The sequence below is a fragment of the Phasianus colchicus genome, chromosome 1 (genome assembly GCF_987193195.1).
Source record: "Phasianus colchicus chromosome 1, bPhaCol1.hap1.1, whole genome shotgun sequence".
In the NCBI taxonomy this organism is placed as follows: domain Eukaryota; kingdom Metazoa; phylum Chordata; class Aves; order Galliformes; family Phasianidae; genus Phasianus; species Phasianus colchicus.
Window position 1 is genome coordinate 4,900,327 of NC_143436.1, and position 22,680 is coordinate 4,923,006.

Genomic DNA, 22,680 nt, shown 5'->3' on the forward strand with positions numbered 1-22,680 from the left:
CCTGCACGCCTCCAGGGATGGTGATTCCACTGCCTCCCTGGGCAGCGTGTTTCAGTGCATTTCCAGTAACAAACCTCTGAGTAAACTATTTCCTCTAAGAATTAATCTGCTCTTCTCTTCCAGATTAAAACCACTTCACCTTGTCCTATACCTACCAAACCGTGTACATAGTCACTCACAGCACACACTGGACACCAAATATGCTGTTGACATGAAAATGCAAACTGAACTCTTGAGAAACCTAGACTAGATTCAGACTAGAAATGCTAGTGTAGCTCCAGGGCTGCAGCCTTGACAAAGGGACAGCTCCACTCCTGCCGCTGGCCAGAGGAGCGTGGCCAGCAGGTTGAGGGAGGCCATAATTCCTGCCCTGACTGTGCACAGCCTGCCAGACCCACTGCTCTCTAGATTGAGGGCCCACGCCCATACGCTCTGTGAGGCGGTGACCGTGATGTCACAGTGGGTGTCACAGAGCGGCCATTGTGACGCGTGAAGCTTGGAGCAGAGCAAAGGCTGCCGGGCTCAGGCAGAGCGTCAGTGCGGTCTGGTGAGGCGCAGAGAGAGGAGGGACTCTCGCAGTGCTCGCTATCAACGCACAATCATGTCCAATAGGAAGCGGAAGGCCTCCTGCACGGAGGAGCCAGGTGAGAGCACAGCATTCCTGAGCCCAGCTCCCGACGCTGGGCAGAGGGGTGCTGGGGCTCTGCCTGCGGCTGAGAGCTGAGAGGGGAGGAAGGGGCAGGCAGGAGCTCCCAGACAGGCATGGGGCAGGGCCCCTCTGCTCCTTGGCAAGGGGGCCCAGCTTGGGATGTGGCTGCCTTGGGCCTGCCGTGGCCCCTTCCCCTCCACCGCCTCCAGCCAGCACGGCAGGCCCAGAGCAGGACCCTGGGGACGGCCCTCAGGGACACCTGGCCCCGCCAGCTGCTCACCGCTGCTCACATTTGCTCTCTCCTCTGCAGTGTGTGTGCTGTGTGGCCGGGCAGATGTCGACCCAGACATCTGTGGGCACATGCTTTCTGAAAGTGGGATTCACGTCCATGAGTTCTGCTTGGTGAGTTCCCCCATGGGCTCCTTCCAGATTCCCACCGGGGATGTTCCTTTCCTTTCTGTCCTAATGAGATCCTGCTCTTTTCTCTTCTACAGGGTTTTGCCAACATCGTTTCTGAAGCAACACCAAGTCAGTCGGGATCTGTGGGCCTCCCTGTTGCTGCCATCAGACGTGCAGTCAAACGGGCCACCATGCAGGTGAGGACCTGCACGGAGCAGGCAGATTTGTGCCAGGAGGGGCTCACACCAGCTTAGTCTAGACCAAGGAAAGCAATGGCAGCCCTTCCAACCACCTCCATGACAAAGTGCTGCCACAGGAGATGAGCCCTGTCTGCTAGGCATCTTCGTAGAATGTGACCCAGCTGGCTGTGCCCAGAGGCGTGGGGCCAGCCACAGAGGCCCTGAGTCTGTGGCTGACGGGGTTGTTCTGCTCTTTCCAGCAATGCTTTGTTTGTGGCGAGAGGGGAGCTACCATCACATGCATACAGAGGGGCTGTGAGCGAAGCTTCCATCTGCCCTGCACCATGGACGGGGAATGTGTCGTCCACTTTTTTGGGGACCACTGGTAAGGGCTGTCAGCAGCCAAGCCGCAGAGGAACCCACAGTTACGCCTCCCAGCAGCCTTCCAGAGCCAGAGACAGGGCCGGAGGCTCCTTCCTGCTCCTCTGCCCTCCTCAAAGCACTTCTCACCATGACCACACCTTCCATCTTCCCCTAGGACCTTCTGTTGGGAGCACCGCCCTCACCAGGACGAGGACGAAGCTCCGGCAGAAGGCACCAACTGCCTCATCTGCCTTGAGCCTGTGGGGAACAGCTTGTCCTATCACACCCTGGTGTGCCCAGCGTGCCAAGATGCCTGGTTCCACAGGCGCTGCATCCAGGTAGGAGCCCTCCCCTCACCCTGATAGGCACGCTTGGTGCTCAGCAGCACCAGGCACTGCTCACGCTCACCCTGCTTGTGCTTCTCCTGCAGCAACAGGCCTCAACTGCAGGTGCTTTGTGCTTCAACTGCGCCGGTTGTCGAAACAACACACTGTTCTTTGCAGGAATGGCCATTCTGGGGATCCAAATCCCATACAGGTCGGTGTCCTCCTGCCCACTTTGGCTGACATGAAGGCTGTCGTGCTGAGGCTGCCCAGGGACTGCCTTGGCAGGCCTGGTCCTTGGCTATCTCATGAACACGTGCCCCAGCTTCATAGAGAATCTGGAAGTACAGTTGGGGTGGATAGGTTTGGATAACCTTGGATCTGATGCTGGGGACACTGGGGGCTCATCACTTCCCCTCCCTTCTCTTGTAGAAGACCGGCATGGGATGACAATGATGCATATGAATCACTTTTCCAGAGGCACAGCCGCTGCGATGCCAGCGAATGCCTTTACCATGGAGGCAGAGAGCAGGCAGAGGGAAGGGGGTGAGTTACCGCAGCAGCTCTCTGCGGCTCTGGGGGGGATCTCAGCTTCACCACAGGCTGGCGGAGCAAGGGCTGAGCACCAGGGATGTGCTGTGCCGGGCACTCCATGGCTTGGCTCACTTGGTCCTCACGGCCACAACCGCTTTGCTTCCCCAGGCCCTGGCAGCTGCTCCTGTGCAGCTCCTGCGCTGCTGAGGGCACCCACCGACGGTGCTCCCACTTGAATAACAGAAGAGCCACGTGGGAGTGCGACAGCTGTGCTGGCCTGGGTACTGGTAAGAAGCAATCAGCCGCGTTGCACCGTGCTGGGGCCAGGCAAGGCCTGGCAGCAAGTGCTCAAGGCAGCTTTGCCACAGTCTGTCTGCCCCAAGCGGGATGGCAGATCCCACTGTGGTGCTGCAGCTTCAGACTCAGGACCTCCCTGCCTCTCCTTACAGCCTCCAGCACCAACAGCGAGCTCGCCGGTCCCAGCACCGCCAGCCAGAGGGCTTTGGAGCCATCCAGCGGCTCCACGGAGCCTGAGAGCTTGAGCTCCATGCCCGCCAGCCAGGCAGCCTTGGGGACATCACAGAGTTCCCAGCTGCCCGAGCCCAGCGACCTGCCCAGTGTGCCCGAGACTGAGCAGGAGACAAACGGCCCACGAGCATCAGAGGATCGGGCTACCTCTGAGCAGCTGCGAGGACGCCGTGGGAGCAGACGAACAGCAGCAGCAAGTGCTGAGAGCGACTCCCACACATCCAGGCAGAGGGCGTCAGGGTCCTCCGGGGCGTCTCCGGCAGCTGCACGCAGAAGACGTCCCAGGCAGCGAGGAAGAAGCCGCACACGAAGCCGCTCCCCGCTGCAAGATCGGGCCCCGAGTTCCCAGAGCCGGCCAAGAAGACGCCGTGGCAGCCGGCACATGCCAGCCCCAGGGGAGCAGAGTGGCACCCGCAGGTCGACAAGGTCTGCCACTTCGAGATCCCCGAGGGCTTCCAGAGTGCCCGGACGCAGGGGACCGTCCAGGCAGCGAGGGCGCTCCCGCACCCAAAGCCGTCCTCCGCAGAGACGTCGGGCTTCCAATTCCCGCAGCTCACCCCAAAGAGGCAGCAGGAGCCGGGCCCAACAGCGGAGGCGGTGCCGGGAATGAAGCTGCTCCCAGGAACAACGTCAGAGGCAAAGTCCCCACAGACAGCCCCCAAGTCTGCGTAGGAGCAGCCGTGCGCCCGTCGTAGAATGGGTTGAAAAGACTACAACGATCATCTAGTTTCAACCCCCCTGCTATCTGCAGGGTCATACCCCCCTCCCATCTCCCCTGCTTGCTCTGGTCCCAAAAGTCCAACACAATAAAGATCAGAGTTCCCCCCCCCCCCCCAAACACATTTGTCAGCTTCATCCTTCCCTGCTTTTGCTGAGCTGGACACAACTAGGGACCTTGACTGCACGGTTCTCTCCTCCATGAACGTGTTATCCCAGACCTCACTTCGCCTGGCCCAGTCCAGGCTGAGCTGGGTTCGGGCCACATCCCCAGCGGGGCACATGGACCACTGGGTTCCTCGAGAACCCAGGCTGCACTGGCAGGAGCAGCCCGGTTCTGGGCTTGTTTCTGGGCTTGGGATGCAACCGCGTTCATGGTGCATGTCAGGTCCAGGGCTGCATCAGAGCTTGGGCTTTCCTCCTGCATGTGGGCGGTGCTGTCAGGTCTGAGGGCTGGTCCTGGTCTGCGAATGCTGCAAGCCTCGAGGTCCTGCGGCGCATCGAGCGTGTGCGGTCAGCGCAGGGCAGGGCAGCTCTCTGGGCTGAGTTGTGGCCTTGCCTGCCCAGATGCCTCCTCCAGGCTGGCTGCACCCACACATGCTGAGGGACTTGTAAGAAGTGATCTTTGCAGCTGATGACAACTCAACAGGCCCTGCAACTGCTCCAACCCTCCAACGGAGGCGGCAGTTGCTCCAAGTCTCATGACGGAGCCCGCAGTTGTTTCAACCCTGGTGACAGGCCCTGCCGTTGTGACGGGCCCTGTGGTTGCTCCAGCCCTTACACTGGCTGCTGGTTGAGCGGAGCCAGGAGTGACGTGGTCAAATGCTGAACGTACAAAGGCTGCTCTCGGGGAGCGTGAGCAACCAGGAAGGTGGCTGAACAGAGCCAGCAAACAGACTGTGGCACGGCCGTTGGCGCAGGGAGGGTGAGCAGGGAAGGCAGAGCCTCCCTCTCCACTCGGGAGACCACCTCACCTATCGGCTTCCTCCTTGACGACTAACCTAGCCATGGCCTCCACCAGGAACAAAGCCCTTGCCAAAAAGAACGCAGCTACCAAATCTGAGTGCCTCCCCAGAAATACAGCTGCTCGGGTCTCGGGCCGCAGGGAGTGCCTGAGCCTGCTGCTGCCATCGCAGGGCGGCAGAGATACCACCTGCATGAGGTGAGAGCAGGTGGATGGATGGTGTGCTCAGCCTGGTGGCAGAGCTCTCGGGGGAGCTGGAGAGGCTAAGCAATGCCAGGGAAGTACAGTCGTAGAATGGTTTGGGCTGGAAGGGACCTTTCAGATCATCTAGTTCCAACCTCTGCTATAGGCACGGACGCCTCCCACCAGACCAGGCTGTTCACAGCTCCATGCAGCCTGGCTTTCAATGCTTCCAGGGAGGGGGCATGCACAACCTCGCTGGGCAACCTGTTCCAGTGGCTCACCACTCTCACAGTAAAGCATTACTTCCTAGTATCTAGCCCAAATCTACCCTCTTCCAGCCTAAAGCCGTTTCCCCTTGTCCCGTCGCAACATGCCCTTATAAAATGTCCCTCCCCAGCTTTTCTGTAGTCCCCAGTCGAGAACTGATGGGCCGCTGTAAGGTCTCCTTGGAACCTTCTCTTCTCCAGCCTGAACAGCCCAAAGCTCCCTCATCCTGTCGCCATCGGGGAGGTGCTCCAGCCTTCTGATCATCTTCATGGCCCTCCCCTGGCCCTGCTCCAACAATGTCCTTTTTGTGTTGGGGGTTCCAGAACTGAACGCAATAGTAACGTCAAACTTAGTTGCATGGTTTAGTGAGCAATATCGGTGAGAGGTGCAAAGTTGGACTAGGTGATCTTAGAGGTCTTCTGAGAGAAAAGAAGGAGATGTACAGAAAATGGAAGAAGGGTTGTGTATCCTGGGAGGAATACAGGACTGTTGTCCATGTGTGTAGAGATAGGATTAGGAAAGCCAAAGCCCAGATGGAGCTGAACTTGGAGAGGGATGTGAAAGATTACAAGAAGGTACATAGGCAATAAGACACATGCCAAGGAGAGTGTTCCCCCTCTGATGAAAGGTAACAGGGAGCTGGCTTCCTCAGACACAGAAAAAGCTGAGATATTCAGTAAGTGCTTTGCCTCAGTTTTCATGGGTGGTCAGGCTTCCCATGTCTGGCAGGACCATGAGCCTCTAAGTGAAGGTGTGGGGAGTGGTTTCTGTCCCACTGTAGCGGTGGACCAAGTCCAAGTCCTCCTCATGAAACTGAATGTATGTAAGTCCAAGGGGCCAAATGATATCCATCCTAGGTCTCTGAAACAGATGTCATTGATCTCATTCCCCGAGCCGCTCTCCATCATATTTCAAAAATCATGGCTGTCTGGTGAAGTCCCCGGTGACTGGAGGAAGGGAAACGTCACTCCCATGTTTAGGAAAGGGAGAAAGGAAGACCCGGGAAACCACAGGCCGGTGAGTCTCACCTCTGTGCCTGGAAAGATGATGGAGCAGATCTTCCTAGGAGCTATGTTAAGGCACATATGAGATAAAGAGGTGATACGAGACGGCCAGCATGGCTTCACCAAGGGCAGATCGTGCCTGACCAATCTGGTGGCCTTCTATGATGGAGTGATGGGTTTGGTAGATGGGGAAGGGCGGTGGAGGCTGCAAGGCCTTTGACATGGTACCTCACCACATCCTTCTCTCAATACTGGAGAGGTGTGGATCTGAAGGATGGACTGTTTGTGGATTAGGAATCGGCTGGCTGGACGCAGCCAAAGAGTTGTGATCAACGGTTCTGCGTCAGGCTGGTCTCAAGCGATGTCCCTCAGGGGTCGGACTAGGGACCGGTGCTCTTTAACATCTTCATCAATGACAGATGATGGCATCGAGTGCACCCTCAGCAAGTTTGTGGATGACACCAAGCTGCGCGGTGCAGTTGATACATGGGAAGAAAGGGAAGCCATCCAGAGGGACCTGGACAAGCTGGGTAAGCGTGCCCATGAAAACCTAATGAGGTTCAATAAGGCTAAGTGCAGGGTGCTGCACTTGGGTCAAGGCAATCCCAGGTACTTATACAAACTAGGGGAAGATCTCCTGGAGAGCAGCCCTGCAGACAAAGACTGGTCCTGGAAAACAAGGAGCTGCACAGGAGCCAGCAGTGTGCGCTTGCAGCCCGGAAGGCCAACTGTGTTCTGGGCTGCATTAAAAAAGGGGTAGCCAGCAGGTAGAGGGAGGTGATCATCCCCCTCTACTCAGCTCTTGTGAGGCCCCATCTGGCATCTTGTGTCCAGGCCTGGAGCCCCCAGTACAGGAAGGATGTGGAGCTATTGGAGCAGGTCCAGAGGAGGGCCACTAAGATGACCAGAGGGCTGGAGCACCTCTCCTGTGAGGAAAGGTTGAGGGAACTGAGCTTGTTTAGCTTGGAGAAGACAAGGATCCGGGGAGACCTCATTGTGAGGTCTTGAAGGGAGCATATAAGAAGGAGGGAGTACGACTGTTTAAAAGGGTGGAGAGTGATAGGACAAGGGGGAATGGTTTTAAACTGAGACAGGGAAGGTTTAGGTTAGATATTAGGGGGACGTTTTTCACACAGAGGGTGGTGACACACTGGAACAGGTTGCCCAAGGAAGTTGTGGATGCCCCATTCCTGGCGGTATTCAAGGCCAGGCTGGATGTGGCTGTGGGCAGCCTGGTCTGGTGGTTGGCGAACCTGCACACAGCAGGGGGTTGAAACTCAATGATCGCTGTGGTCCTTTTCAACCCAGGCCATTCTATGATTCTATGATTCAACCTTAAAGACTCGAGGATCTCTAATTCTAGGATTCTAACAACAGGAGGAGGAAGAGGCAAAACTCACAGAGGCGACAATAACCATTTAACTACTGACCATGGGTGTGCTGAGAGATATGTGAAAAGACTTCAGCCGTCACGCGAGTGAGCACTGTGCCCCCTGGCTGCTCTGATAACTGGAGAATGAGGGCCCTGGCCTAGACTTAGCGGGCAGCAAAGCCAGGCATCTGGGATCCATTTGAAAGGAAGGGGACACTGACAAAGCAATTGGAAATGGAATATCTGTTTTCATGGCATGGAAGTGATTCTTTCTCAGCCACGGAGGAAAAGTAAACTTTCAAAGAAGATCTGGTGCGTTACCCAGGCAAGTAGAAAGGTGTCATGAACATGACATGAGCCAGCAGTGTGCCCAGGTGGCCAAGAAGGTCAATGGCATCCTGGCTTGCGTCAGAAACAGTGTTGCCAGCAGGAACAGGGAAGTGATTGTCCCCCTGTACTCAGCTCTGGTGAGGCCGCCCTTCGAGTACTGTGCTCCGTTTTGGGCCCCTCGCTGCAAGAATGACCCTGAGGCCCTGGAGCGTGTTCAAAGAAGGGCAATCAAGCTGGTGGGGTGTCTGAAGCACAGGCCTTATGAGATGCACAGCTAAAGGAGCTGGGATTGTTCAGCCTGGAGAAGAAGAGGTTCAGGGGAGACCTTATTGCTCTCTATAACTACCTGAAGGGCGGTTGTAGTGAGCTGGGGGTTCGCCTCTTCTCTCGTGTAACTAGTCATAGGACTAGAGGGAATGGCTTAAAACTGTGCCAGCAGAAATTCAGGCTGGACGTTAGGAAATACTACTTTTCCGAAAGAGTGGTCAGGCACTGGAGTGGGCTGCCCAGCGAGGTGGTGGAGTCACTGACTCTGGAAATGTTCAAGGAATGTTTGGACGTTGTGCTGAGGGATATGGTTTAGTGAGAATTATTGGTGATAGGTGGATGGTTGGACTGGAGGATCTTGTAGGTCTTTTCGAACCTTTGCATTTCTGTGATTCCACGATTCTGTGTCGAGGGAAACCTGAGGGAACTAGCTGTGCTTGGAGGTGATGCATAATATTGAACAAAGACAAAAGATAAATGGAGACTGGACGTTGGGAAGAAAGTCTTGAATCGGAGGGCAGTGGTGCACTGGAATAGGTTGCTCAGAGAAGCTGTGGAGCTGTTACCCTCTTGCTTGGGAGATGAAGGCCTGCACCCACATCCCCCATGAGGTGGTGACCATGATGCCACAGGGGGTGGCAGGGAGCAGCCCTTGTGACCCACAGGGCCGGGAATCAGGCCTACTTCTGGTGCCAAACTTGAATGGACTTGGACAAGTTCAGATTCACAGCAGCATTTCTTAGTTTAGGGACTCCTCTGGGTTCAGGGAATTGGGATCCACATGGAAGAGATGGTCATGTCCACAGGAACAAGCTTAGAAAAATGTTTATAAAGAAAGAAATACGGAAATGTTGTAAAAACAAACAAGATGCCTGCTAGTTGCCACAGCTATACTCACTGGTCTTCTTCCAATCCCCTTAAACCTCTCCCTCTACCTACCATTTACAAGGCAAACGGCATTGCAGGGCAAAAAGCAGAGCTCAATATGCTTTGCCAGTGCTCTCTATTAACAGTTACATCTTTTGAGGTGGTCACAGATCCTCTGCCAGGTTGGATTTCACCTCACCCAACACAGTTTTTCCAACTCAGTTTAGATGTAGACTTGAAGGGAACGGTGGCACGGGTAGGCCAGTTTCCCTCCCCTGTGACTGCAGAATGGTTGAAGCTTTGATGCCTGTGGATGAATGTTTCATCTGAGATGGACAAACCCAAAGACAAATGCTCATCGTTCCACAAGGCACGATGCCAGCCTGTATTTCATCTCTGGCTCGACTCATCACTGCTGAGTGAACTTCAGGGGCTTATTTCATTTCTTCTCAAACTCCTGGAATTCCTCACCTTTAACAGAATTTCCCTAAGGTTGCCTAGTAGAAGTATTCAACACGCAGGTTAAATGAAAAATAAAATAATACTTTTAATAAAGGAACAAAAAGGAATGACAAAATTTTGAGGAAGAGGGAGCAGGCAGGTTTTGTCTTCGGAGAAATAAAAATGGCCAAAAGGGCACTGCAGTGAAAAGGCACCAAAGGAAGCTGAGCTTATCTGCAGTCACGAAAGCTCAAGCCATGGTGGAAGGAATGCGCTTGGGCAGTCCATGCTTCATGAATGTGCCTGGGCAGTCCACAGTTCACAAACAGTACATCTGGGGGTTTTCCTTCTCGTATTCCAAGTAACTGGAATCTTCGTACTGAATCACATATGTATCTGCAAGTGTGGAAGACTTTCACTTTGTCTTAGCTAAGCTATGATGCACATCATTAATATTTTTCCTGCTGCCCACAACAAGAAGTAGACTGGAGGAGCTGTGCACGTGGGACAAACACTGAAGATACGATGCTCAGCTCATGGCAACGGTACTACAGCAGAGGTGGTTGCCACAGAATCACAGAAAAGCTTGGGTTGGAGGCAACCTTAAAGAAGTTGAACTAGTTCCAACCACTTGCTATGGGCAAGGTTGCCACAATATAAGATTAGAATAGGGTGCCATCCAGCGCGGCCTTGAATGCCTCCAGGGATGGGGCATTTACAGCTTCTCTGAGCAATCATGAAGGTGCACAAGTTCAGAGCTCATTCAGTTCTGCAGGGGAGGCTGTGACTCCAGCGCATCAGGTATACTGCTCTTGACCAGAGTAAGCTCTCTGAAAAGCTGACTGATGTCAAAGCTCTTTCTAAGCTCTCTCAAATTTTGCCTCCTTATCCCCTGAATTTAGCATCTTGAGTGAACACAAGGATCTTCTGAGGTGTCTAAAGGACCCCCAGTGCTCAGCTAGGTAAAGCATCGTTTGCAAACCAGGCTCTGATTCGCAATGCCTGCAGCGCATGGATGCAAAGCCATTGGAAATGCATGGCAGCTGCCCACAGAAGCTGTATCCCAAGGGAATCAAGTCTTTTGCTGAGCTTTTTTCCTTCTTTTTATTTTTTTTTTTTTTTGGGGGGGGGGACGACGAAGGGGGTCAGCATTTCAGTTTTTAGAGATGGAAGACAAAATGTGCGCAGGAACAGGGGCAGCCCAGCAGCCACTCTAAAGAACTGTTCAAACCCACCCCATTCTACAGCCCCGCTCTTGCTTCCCATGATTACCAGAAATACTTTGCAGTCTTACTTTGCAGGCGGCATTTTAAAGCTCTGATTTCTTTTTCTATGTGACTACTTTTTCAACCAGGCCAGTGAAGATCTTTCCTAGGAGGCCACCCCACTACTCAGACAAAGAAAGATAAAGCAAAAAGACAAATTTTCCAGTGGGAAGGGTATTATTTCCAAGCATATATCATGATAACAAAATGTTGATTGTGCTGAAACTTTGGTGACAAATCAGAGCTGAGGAAATGCAATGAACAAATGGAGAGCTATGTTGTAGTAGCAGATAGAATAAAGAAGGATGATGCATGAAGGGTAAAAGATGATCACTGTAAGTTCATACAACCACACACTGCCACTTCAGAGGCTGTAGTACAGAACTGCAGAATTGTAGGGGTTGGAATGGACCACTGGGGATCACCGTGTCCAACGCCCCTGCCAAGGTAGGCTCAGCAGGTTGCACAGGAAGGCATCCAGACGGGCCATCCATACCAAGCCCACTAAAACATGTCCCTCAGTGCCAAATCTCCATGTTTCCTGCACGCCTCCAGGGATGGTGATTCCACTGCCTCCCTGGGCAGCGTGTTTCAGTGCATTTCCAGTAACAAACCTCTGAGTAAACTGTTTCCTCTAAGAATTAATCTGCTCTTCTCTTCCAGATTAAAACCACTTCACCTTGTCCTATACCTACCAAACCGTGTACATAGTCACTCACAGCACACACTGGACACCAAATATGCTGTTGACATGAAAATGCAAACTGAACTCTTGAGAAACCTAGACTAGATTCAGACTAGAAATGCTAGTGTAGCTCCAGGGCTGCAGCCTTGACAAAGGGACAGCTCCACTCCTGCCGCTGGCCAGAGGAGCGTGGCCAGCAGGTTGAGGGAGGCCATAATTCCTGCCCTGACTGTGCACAGCCTGCCAGACCCACTGCTCTCTAGATTGAGGGCCCACGCCCATACGCTCTGTGAGGCGGTGACCGTGATGTCACAGTGGGTGTCACAGAGCGGCCATTGTGACGCGTGAAGCTTGGAGCAGAGCAAAGGCTGCCGGGCTCAGGCGGAGCGTCAGTGCGGTCTGGTGAGGCGCAGAGAGAGGAGGGACTCTCGCAGTGCTCGCTATCAACGCACAATCATGTCCAATAGGAAGCGGAAGGCCTCCTGCATGGAGGAGCCAGGTGAGAGCACAGCATTCCTGAGCCCAGCTCCCGACGCTGGGCAGAGGGGTGCTGGGGCTCTGCCTGTGGCTGAGAGCTGAGAGGGGAGGAAGGGGCAGGCAGGAGCTCCCAGACAGGCATGGGGCAGGGCCCCTCTGCTCCTTGGCAAGGGGGCCCAGCTTGGGATGTGGCTGCCTTGGGCCTGCCGTGGCCCCTTCCCCTCCACCGCCTCCAGCCAGCACGGCAGGCCCAGAGCAGGACCCTGGGGACGGCCCTCAGGGACACCTGGCCCCGCCAGCTGCTCACCGCTGCTCACATTTGCTCTCTCCTCTGCAGTGTGTGTGCTGTGTGGCCGGGCAGATGTCGACCCAGACATCTGCGGGCACATGCTTTCTGAAAGTGGGATTCACGTCCATGAGTTCTGCTTGGTGAGTTCCCCCATGGGCTCCTTCCAGATTCCCACCGGGGATGTTCCTTTCCTTTCTGTCCTAATGAGATCCTGCTCTTTTCTCTTCTACAGGGTTTTGCCAACATCGTTTCTGAAGCAACACCAAGTCAGTCGGGATCTGTGGGCCTCCCTGTTGCTGCCATCAGACGTGCAGTCAAACGGGCCACCATGCAGGTGAGGACCTGCACGGAACAGGCAGATTTGTGCCAGGAGGGGCTCACACCAGCTTAGTCTAGACCAAGGAAAGCAATGGCAGCCCTTCCAACCACCTCCATGACAAAGTGCTGCCACAGGAGATGAGCCCTGTCTGCTAGGCATCTTCGTAGAATGTGACCCAGCTGGCTGTGCCCAGAGGCGTGGGGCCAGCCACGGAGGCCCTGAGTCTGTGGCTGACGGGGTTGTTCTGCTCTTTCCAGCAATGCTTTGTTTGTGGCGAGAGGGGAGCTACCATCACATGCATACAGAGGGGCTGTGAGCGAAGCTTCCATCTGCCCTGCACCATGGACGGGGAATGTGTCGTCCACTTTTTTGGGGACCACTGGTAAGGGCTGTCAGCAGCCAAGCCGCAGAGGAACCCACAGTTACGCCTCCCAGCAGCCTTCCAGAGCCAGAGACAGGGCCGGAGGCTCCTTCCTGCTCCTCTGCCCTCCTCAAAGCACTTCTCACCATGACCACACCTTCCATCTTCCCCTAGGACCTTCTGTTGGGAGCACCGCCCTCACCAGGACGAGGACGAAGCTCCGGCAGAAGGCACCAACTGCCTCATCTGCCTTGAGCCTGTGGGGAACAGCTTGTCCTATCACACCCTGGTGTGCCCAGCGTGCCAAGATGCCTGGTTCCACAGGCGCTGCATCCAGGTAGGAGCCCTCCCCTCACCCTGATAGGCACGCTTGGTGCTCAGCAGCACCAGGCACTGCTCACGCTCACCCTGCTTGTGCTTCTCCTGCAGCAACAGGCCTCAACTGCAGGTGCTTTGTGCTTCAACTGCGCCGGTTGTCGAAACAACACACTGTTCTTTGCAGGAATGGCCATTCTGGGGATCCAAATCCCATACAGGTCGGTGTCCTCCTGCCCACTTTGGCTGACATGAAGGCTGTCGTGCTGAGCCTGCCCAGGGACTGCCTTGGCAGGCCTGGTCCTTGGCTGTCTCGTGAACACGTGCCCCAGCTTCATAGAGAATCTGGAAGTACAGTTGGGGTGGATAGGTTTGGATAACCTTGGATCTGATGCTGGGGACACTGGGGGCTCATCACTTCCCCTCCCTTCTCTTGTAGAAGACCGGCATGGGATGACAATGATGCATATGAATCGCTTTTCCAGAGGCACAGCCGCTGCGATGCCAGCGAATGCCTTTACCATGGAGGCAGAGAGCAGGCAGAGGGAAGGGGGTGAGTTACCGCAGCAGCTCTCTGCGGCTCTGGGGGGGATCTCAGCCTCACCACAGGCTGGCGGAGCAAGGGCTGAGCACCAGGGATGTGCTGTGCCGGGCACTCCATGGCTTGGCTCACTTGGTCCTCACGGCCACAACCGCTTTGCTTCCCCAGGCCCTGGCAGCTGCTCCTGTGCAGCTCCTGCGCTGCTGAGGGCACCCACCGACGGTGCTCCCACTTGAATAACAGAAGAGCCACGTGGGAGTGCGACAGCTGTGCTGGCCTGGGTACCGGTAAGAAGCAATCAGCCGCGTTGCACCGTGCTGGGGCCAGGCAAGGCCTGGCAGCAAGTGCTCAAGGCAGCTTTGCCACAGTCTGTCTGCCCCAAGCGGGATGGCAGATCCCACTGTGGTGCTGCAGCTTCAGACTCAGGACCTCCCTGCCTCTCCTTACAGCCTCCAGCACCAACAGCGAGCTCGCCGGTCCCAGCACCGCCAGCCAGAGGGCTTTGGAGCCATCCAGCGGCTCCACGGAGCCTGAGAGCTTGAGCTCCATGCCCGCCAGCCAGGCAGCCTTGGGGACATCACAGAGTTCCCAGCTGCCCGAGCCCAGCGACCTGCCCAGTGTGCCCGAGACTGAGCAGGAGACAAACGGCCCACGAGCATCAGAGGATCGGGCTACCTCTGAGCAGCTGCGAGGACGCCGTGGGAGCAGACGAACAGCAGCAGCAAGTGCTGAGAGCGACTCCCACACATCCAGGCAGAGGGCGTCAGGGTCCTCCGGGGCGCCTCCGGCAGCTGCACGCAGAAGACGTCCCAGGCAGCGAGGAAGAAATCGCACACGAAGCCGCTCCCCGCTGCAAGATCGGGCCCCGAGTTCCCAGAGCCGGCCAAGAAGACGCCGTGGCAGCCGGCACATGCCAGCCCCAGGGGAGCAGAGTGGCACCCGCAGGTCGACAAGGTCTGCCACTTCGAGATCCCCGAGGGCTTCCAGAGTGCCCGGACGCAGGGGACCGTCCAGGCAGCGAGGGCGCTCCCGCACCCAAAGCCGTCCTCCGCAGAGACGTCGGGCTTCCAATTCCCGCAGCTCACCCCAGAGAGGCAGCAGGAGCCGGGCCCAACAGCGGAGGCGGTGCCGGGAATGAAGCTGCTCCCAGGAACAACGTCAGAGGCAAAGTCCCCACAGACAGCCCCCAAGTCTGCGTAGGAGCAGCCGTGCGCCCGTCGTAGAATGGGTTGAAAAGACTACAACGATCATCTAGTTTCAACCCCCCTGCTATCTGCAGGGTCATACCCCCCTCCCATCTCCCCTGCTTGCTCTGGTCCCAAAAGTCCAACACAATAAAGATCAGAGTTCCCCCCCCCCCCCCAAACACATTTGTCAGCTTCATCCTTCCCTGCTTTTGCTGAGCTGGGCACAACTAGGGACCTTGACTGCACGGTTCTCTCCTCCATGAACGTGTTATCCCAGACCTCACTTCGCCTGGCCCAGTCCAGGCTGAGCTGGGTTCGGGCCACATCCCCAGCGGGGCACATGGACCACTGGGTTCCTCGAGAACCCAGGCTGCACTGGCAGGAGCAGCCCGGTTCTGGGCTTGTTTCTGGGCTTGGGATGCAACCGCGTTCATGGTGCATGTCAGGTCCAGGGCTGCATCAGAGCTTGGGCTTTCCTCCTGCATGTGGGCGGTGCTGTCAGGTCTGAGGGCTGGTCCTGGTCTGCGAATGCTGCAAGCCTCGAGGTCCTGCGGCGCATCGAGCGTGTGCGGTCAGCGCAGGGCAGGGCAGCTCTCTGGGCTGAGTTGTGGCCTTGCCTGCCCAGATGCCTCCTCCAGGCTGGCTGCACCCACACATGCTGAGGGACTTGTAAGAAGTGATCTTTGCAGCTGATGACAACTCAACAGGCCCTGCAACTGCTCCAACCCTCCAACGGAGGCGGCAGTTGCTCCAAGTCTCATGACGGAGCCCGCAGTTGTTTCAACCCTGGTGACAGGCCCTGCCGTTGTGACGGGCCCTGTGGTTGCTCCAGCCCTTACACTGGCTGCTGGTTGAGCGGAGCCAGGAGTGACGTGGTCAAATGCTGAACGTACAAAGGCTGCTCTCGGGGAGCGTGAGCAACCAGGAAGGTGGCTGAACAGAGCCAGCAAACAGACTGTGGCACGGCCGTTGGCGCAGGGAGGGTGAGCAGGGAAGGCAGAGCCTCCCTCTCCACTCGGGAGACCACCTCACCTATCGGCTTCCTCCTTGACGACTAACCTAGCCATGGCCTCCACCAGGAACAAAGCCCTTGCCAAAAAGAACGCAGCTACCAAATCTGAGTGCCTCCCCAGAAATACAGCTGCTCGGGTCTCGGGCCGCAGGGAGTGCCTGAGCCTGCTGCTGCCATCGCAGGGCGGCAGAGATACCACCTGCATGAGGTGAGAGCAGGTGGATGGATGGTGTGCTCAGCCTGGTGGCAGAGCTCTCGGGGGAGCTGGAGAGGCTAAGCAATGCCAGGGAAGTGCAGTCGTAGAATGGTTTGGGCTGGAAGGGACCTTTCAGATCATCTAGTTCCAACCTCTGCTATAGGCACGGATGCCTCCCACCAGACCAGGCTGTTCACAGCTCCATGCAGCCTGGCTTTCAATGCTTCCAGGGAGGGGGCATGCACAACCTCGCTGGGCAACCTGTTCCAGTGGCTCACCACTCTCACAGTAAAGCATTACTTCCTAGTATCTAGCCCAAATCTACCCTCTTCCAGCCTAAAGCCGTTTCCCCTTGTCCCGTCGCAACATGCCCTTATAAAATGTCCCTCCCCAGCTTTTCTGTAGTCCCCAGTCGAGAACTGATGGGCCGCTGTAAGGTCTCCTTGGAACCTTCTCTTCTCCAGCCTGAACAGCCCAAAGCTCCCTCATCCTGTCGCCATCGGGGAGGTGCTCCAGCCTTCTGATCATCTTCATGGCCCTCCCCTGGCCCTGCTCCAACAATGTCCTTTTTGTGTTGGGGGTTCCAGAACTGAACGCAATAGTAACGTCAAACTTAGTTGCATGGTTTAGTGAGCAATATCGGTGAGAGGTGCAAAGTTGGACTAGGTGATCTTAGAGGTCTTCTGAGAGAAAAGAAGGAGATGTACAGAAAATGGAAGAAGGGTTGTGTATCCTGGGAGGAATACAGGACTGTTGTCCATGTGTGTAGAGATAGGATTAGGAAAGCCAAAGCCCAGATGGAGCTGAACTTGGAGAGGGATGTGAAAGATTACAAGAAGGTACATAGGCAATAAGACACATGCCAAGGAGAGTGTTCCCCCTCTGATGAAAGGTAACAGGGAGCTGGCTTCCTCAGACACAGAAAAAGCTGAGATATTCAGTAAGTGCTTTGCCTCAGTTTTCATGGGTGGTCAGGCTTCCCATGTCTGGCAGGACCATGAGCCTCTAAGTGAAGGTGTGGGGAGTGGTTTCTGTCCCACTGTAGCGGTGGACCAAGTCCAAGTCCTCCTCATGAAACTGAATGTATGTAAGTCCAAGGGGCCAAATGATATCCATCCTAGGTCTCTGAAACAGATGTCATTGATCTCATTCCCCGAGCCGCTCTCCATCATATTTCAAAAATCATGGCTGTCTGGTGAAGTCCCCGGTGACTGGAGGAAGGGAAACGTCACTCCCATGTTTAGGAAAGGGAGAAAGGAAGACCCGGGAAACCACAGGCCGGTGAGTCTCACCTCTGTGCCTAGGAGCTATGTTAAGGCACGTATGAGATAAAGAGGTGATACGAGACGGCCAGCATGGCTTCACCAAGGGCAGATCGTGCCTGACCAATCTGGTGGCCTTCTATGATGGAGTGATGGGTTTGGTAGATGGGGAAGGGCGGTGGAGGCTGCAAGGCCTTTGACATGGTGCCTCACCACATCCTTCTCTCAATACTGGAGAGGTGTGGATCTGAAGGATGGACTGTTCGTGGATTAGGAATCGGCTGGCTGGACGCAGCCAAAGAGTTGTGATCTACGGTTCTGCGTCAGGCTGGTCTCAAGCGATGTCCCTCAGGGGTCGGACTAGGGACCGGTGCTCTTTAACATCTTCATCAATGACAGATGATGGCATCGAGTGCACCCTCAGCAAGTTTGTGGATGACACCAAGCTGCGCGGTGCAGTTGATACATGGGAAGAAAGGGAAGCCATCCAGAGGGACCTGGACAAGCTGGGTAAGCGTGCCCATGAAAACCTAATGAGGTTCAATAAGGCTAAGTGCAGGGTGCTGCACTTGGGTCAAGGCAATCCCAGGTACTTATACAAACTAGGGGAAGATCTCCTGGAGAGCAGCCCTGCAGACAAAGACTGGTCCTGGAAAACAAGGAGCTGCACAGGAGCCAGCAGTGTGCGCTTGCAGCCCGGAAGGCCAACTGTGTTCTGGGCTGCATTAAAAAAGGGGTAGCCAGCAGGTAGAGGGAGGTGATCATCCCCCTCTACTCAGCTCTTGTGAGGCCCCATCTGGCATCTTGTGTCCAGGCCTGGAGCCCCCAGTACAGGAAGGATGTGGAGCTATTGGAGCAGGTCCAGAGGAGGGCCACTAAGATGACCAGAGGGCTGGAGCACCTCTCCTGTGAGGAAAGGTTGAGGGAACTGAGCTTGTTTAGCTTGGAGAAGACAAGGATCCGGGGAGACCTCATTGTGAGGTCTTGAAGGGAGCATATAAGAAGGAGGGAGTACGACTGTTTAAAAGGGTGGAGAGTGATAGGACAAGGGGGAATGGTTTTAAACTGAGACAGGGAAGGTTTAGGTTAGATATTAGGGGGACGTTTTTCACACAGAGGGTGGTGACACACTGGAACAGGTTGCCCAAGGAAGTTGTGGATGCCCCATTCCTGGCGGTATTCAAGGCCAGGCTGGATGTGGCTGTGGGCAGCCTGGTCTGGTGGTTGGCGAACCTGCACACAGCAGGGGGTTGAAACTCAATGATCGCTGTGGTCCTTTTCAACCCAGGCCATTCTATGATTCTATGATTCAACCTTAAAGACTCGAGGATCTCTAATTCTAGGATTCTAACAACAGGAGGAGGAAGAGGCAAAACTCACAGAGGCGACAATAACCATTTAACTACTGACCATGGGTGTGCTGAGAGATATGTGAAAAGACTTCAGCCGTCACGCGAGTGAGCACTGTGCCCCCTGGCTGCTCTGATAACTGGAGAATGAGGGCCCTGGCCTAGACTTAGCGGGCAGCAAAGCCAGGCATCTGGGATCCATTTGAAAGGAAGGGGACACTGACAAAGCAATTGGAAATGGAATATCTGTTTTCATGGCATGGAAGTGATTCTTTCTCAGCCACGGAGGAAAAGTAAACTTTCAAAGAAGATCTGGTGCGTTACCCAGGCAAGTAGAAAGGTGTCATGAACATGACATGAGCCAGCAGTGTGCCCAGGTGGCCAAGAAGGTCAATGGCATCCTGGCTTGCGTCAGAAACAGTGTTGCCAGCAGGAACAGGGAAGTGATTGTCCCCCTGTACTCAGCTCTGGTGAGGCCGCCCTTCGAGTACTGTGCTCCGTTTTGGGCCCCTCGCTGCAAGAATGACCCTGAGGCCCTGGAGCGTGTTCAAAGAAGGGCAATCAAGCTGGTGGGGTGTCTGAAGCACAGGCCTTATGAGATGCACAGCTAAAGGAGCTGGGATTGTTCAGCCTGGAGAAGAAGAGGTTCAGGGGAGACCTTATTGCTCTCTATAACTACCTGAAGGGCGGTTGTAGTGAGCTGGGGGTTGGCCTCTTCTCTCGTGTAACTAGTCATAGGACTAGAGGGAATGGCTTAAAACTGTGCCAGCAGAAATTCAGGCTGGACGTTAGGAAATACTACTTTTCCGAAAGAGTGGTCAGGCACTGGAGTGGGCTGCCCAGCGAGGTGGTGGAGTCACTGACTCTGGAAATGTTCAAGGAATGTTTGGACGTTGTGCTGAGGGATATGGTTTAGTGAGAATTATTGGTGATAGGTGGATGGTTGGACTGGAGGATCTTGTAGGTCTTTTCGAACCTTTGCATTTCTGTGATTCCACGATTCTGTGTCGAGGGAAACCTGAGGGAACTAGCTGTGCTTGGAGGTGATGCATAATATTGAACAAAGACAAAAGATAAATGGAGACTGGACGTTGGGAAGAAAGTCTTGAATCGGAGGGCAGTGGTGCACTGGAATAGGTTGCTCAGAGAAGCTGTGGAGCTGTTACCCTCTTGCTTGGGAGATGAAGGCCTGCACCCACATCCCCCATGAGGTGGTGACCATGATGCCACAGGGGGTGGCAGGGAGCAGCCCTTGTGACCCACAGGGCCGGGAATCAGGCCTACTTCTGGTGCCAAACTTGAATGGACTTGGACAAGTTCAGATTCACAGCAGCATTTCTTAGTTTAGGGACTCCTTTGGGTTCAGGGAATTGGGATCCACGTGGAAGAGATGGTCATGTCCACAGGAACAAGCTTAGAAAAATGTTTATAAAGAAAGAAATACGGAAATGTTGTAAAAACAAACAAGATGCCTGCTAGTTGCCACAGCTATACTCACTGGTCTTCTTCCAATCCCCTTAAACCTCTCCCTCTACCTACCATTTACAAGGCAAACGGCATTGCAGGGCAAAAAGCAGAGCTCAATATGCTTTGCCAGTGCTCTCTATTAACAGTTACATCTTTTGAGGTGGTCACAGATCCTCTGCCAGGTTGGATTTCACCTCACCCAACACAGTTTTTCCAACTCAGTTTAGATGTAGACTTGAAGGGAACGGTGGCACGGGTAGGCCAGTTTCCCTCCCCTGTGACTGCAGAATGGTTGAAGCTTTGATGCCTGTGGATGAATGTTTCATCTGAGATGGACAAACCCAAAGACAAATGCTCATCGTTCCACAAGGCACGATGCCAGCCTGTATTTCATCTCTGGCTCGACTCATCACTGCTGAGTGAACTTCAGGGGCTTATTTCATTTCTTCTCAAACTCCTGGAATTCCTCACCTTTAACAGAATTTCCCTAAGGTTGCCTAGTAGAAGTATTCAACACGCAGGTTAAATGAAAAATAAAATAATACTTTTAATAAAGGAACAAAAAGGAATGACAAAATTTTGAGGAAGAGGGAGCAGGCAGGTTTTGTCTTCGGAGAAATAAAAATGGCCAAAAGGGCACTGCAGTGAAAAGGCACCAAAGGAAGCTGAGCTTATCTGCAGTCACGAAAGCTCAAGCCATGGTGGAAGGAATGCGCTTGGGCAGTCCATGCTTCATGAATGTGCCTGGGCAGTCCACAGTTCACAAACAGTACATCTGGGGGTTTTCCTTCTCGTATTCCAAGTAACTGGAATCTTCGTACTGAATCACATATGTATCTGCAAGTGTGGAAGACTTTCACTTTGTCTTAGCTAAGCTATGATGCACATCATTAATATTTTTCCTGCTGCCCACAACAAGAAGTAGACTGGAGGAGCTGTGCACGTGGGACAAACACTGAAGATACGATGCTCAGCTCATGGCAACGGTACTACAGCAGAGGTGGTTGCCACAGAATCACAGAAAAGCTTGGGTTGGAGGCAACCTTAAAGAAGTTGAACTAGTTCCAACCACTTGCTATGGGCAAGGTTGCCACAATATAAGATTAGAATAGGGTGCCATCCAGCGCGGCCTTGAATGCCTCCAGGGATGGGGCATTTACAGCTTCTCTGAGCAATCATGAAGGTGCACAAGTTCAGAGCTCATTCAGTTCTGCAGGGGAGGCTGTGACTCCAGCGCATCAGGTATACTGCTCTTGACCAGAGTAAGCTCTCTGAAAAGCTGACTGATGTCAAAGCTCTTTCTAAGCTCTCTCAAATTTTGCCTCCTTATCCCCTGAATTTAGCATCTTGAGTGAACACAAGGATCTTCTGAGGTGTCTAAAGGACCCCCAGTGCTCAGCTAGGTAAAGCATCGTTTGCAAACCAGGCTCTGATTCGCAATGCCTGCAGCGCATGGATGCAAAGCCATTGGAAATGCATGGCAGCTGCCCACAGAAGCTGTATCCCAAGGGAATCAAGTCTTTTGCTGAGCTTTTTTCCTTCTTTTTATTTTTTTTTTTTTGGGGGGGGGGGGGGGGGGGGACACGACGAAGGGGGTCAGCATTTCAGTTTTTAGAGATGGAAGACAAAATGTGCGCAGGAACAGGGGCAGCCCAGCAGCCACTCTAAAGAACTGTTCAAACCCACCCCATTCTACAGCCCCGCTCTTGCTTCCCATGATTACCAGAAATACTTTGCAGTCTTACTTTGCAGGCGGCATTTTAAAGCTCTGATTTCTTTTTCTATGTGACTACTTTTTCAACCAGGCCAGTGAAGATCTTTCCTAGGAGGCCACCCCACTACTCAGACAAAGAAAGATAAAGCAAAAAGACAAATTTTCCAGTGGGAAGGGTATTATTTCCAAGCATATATCATGATAACAAAATGTTGATTGTGCTGAAACTTTGGTGACAAATCAGAGCTGAGGAAATGCAATGAACAAATGGAGAGCTATGTTGTAGTAGCAGATAGAATAAAGAAGGATGATGCATGAAGGGTAAAAGATGATCACTGTAAGTTCATACAACCACACACTGCCACTTCAGAGGCTGTAGTACAGAACTGCAGAATTGTAGGGGTTGGAACGGACCACTGGGGATCACCGTGTCCAACGCCCCTGCCAAGGTAGGCTCAGCAGGTTGCACAGGAAGGCATCCAGACGGGCCATCCATACCAAGCCCACTAAAACATGTCCCTCAGTGCCAAATCTCCATGTTTCCTGCACGCCTCCAGGGATGGTGATTCCACTGCCTCCCTGGGCAGCGTGTTTCAGTGCATTTCCAGTAACAAACCTCTGAGTAAACTGTTTCCTCTAAGAATTAATCTGCTCTTCTCTTCCAGATTAAAACCACTTCACCTTGTCCTATACCTACCAAACCGTGTACATAGTCACTCACAGCACACACTGGACACCAAATATGCTGTTGACATGAAAATGCAAACTGAACTCTTGAGAAACCTAGACTAGATTCAGACTAGAAATGCTAGTGTAGCTCCAGGGCTGCAGCCTTGACAAAGGGACAGCTCCAC

At 54.1% G+C, this 22,680-nt stretch overlaps 2 protein-coding genes across 2 annotated transcripts; both read left to right on the top strand.

The window, feature by feature from the left end:
• The first annotated feature begins 543 nt into the window (after positions 1-543).
• On the top strand, positions 544-3,799 carry LOC149919360 (G2/M phase-specific E3 ubiquitin-protein ligase-like). Its single transcript, XM_090134353.1, has 8 exons — positions 544-644; positions 960-1,051; positions 1,144-1,245; positions 1,488-1,612; positions 1,766-1,928; positions 2,021-2,127; positions 2,346-2,459; positions 2,616-3,799. Exons 1-8 carry the CDS (start codon positions 602-604, stop codon positions 3,583-3,585), a joined length of 1,716 nt encoding a protein of 571 aa, XP_089990479.1. The 5' UTR covers positions 544-601; the 3' UTR covers positions 3,586-3,799.
• An 8,054-nt stretch (positions 3,800-11,853) lies between these two features.
• On the top strand, positions 11,854-15,107 carry LOC149919361 (uncharacterized). Its single transcript, XM_090134356.1, has 7 exons — positions 11,854-12,243; positions 12,336-12,437; positions 12,680-12,804; positions 12,958-13,120; positions 13,213-13,319; positions 13,538-13,651; positions 13,808-15,107. Exons 1-7 carry the CDS (start codon positions 12,001-12,003, stop codon positions 14,775-14,777), a joined length of 1,824 nt encoding a protein of 607 aa, XP_089990482.1. The 5' UTR covers positions 11,854-12,000; the 3' UTR covers positions 14,778-15,107.
• Positions 15,108-22,680: the final 7,573 nt, after the last annotated feature.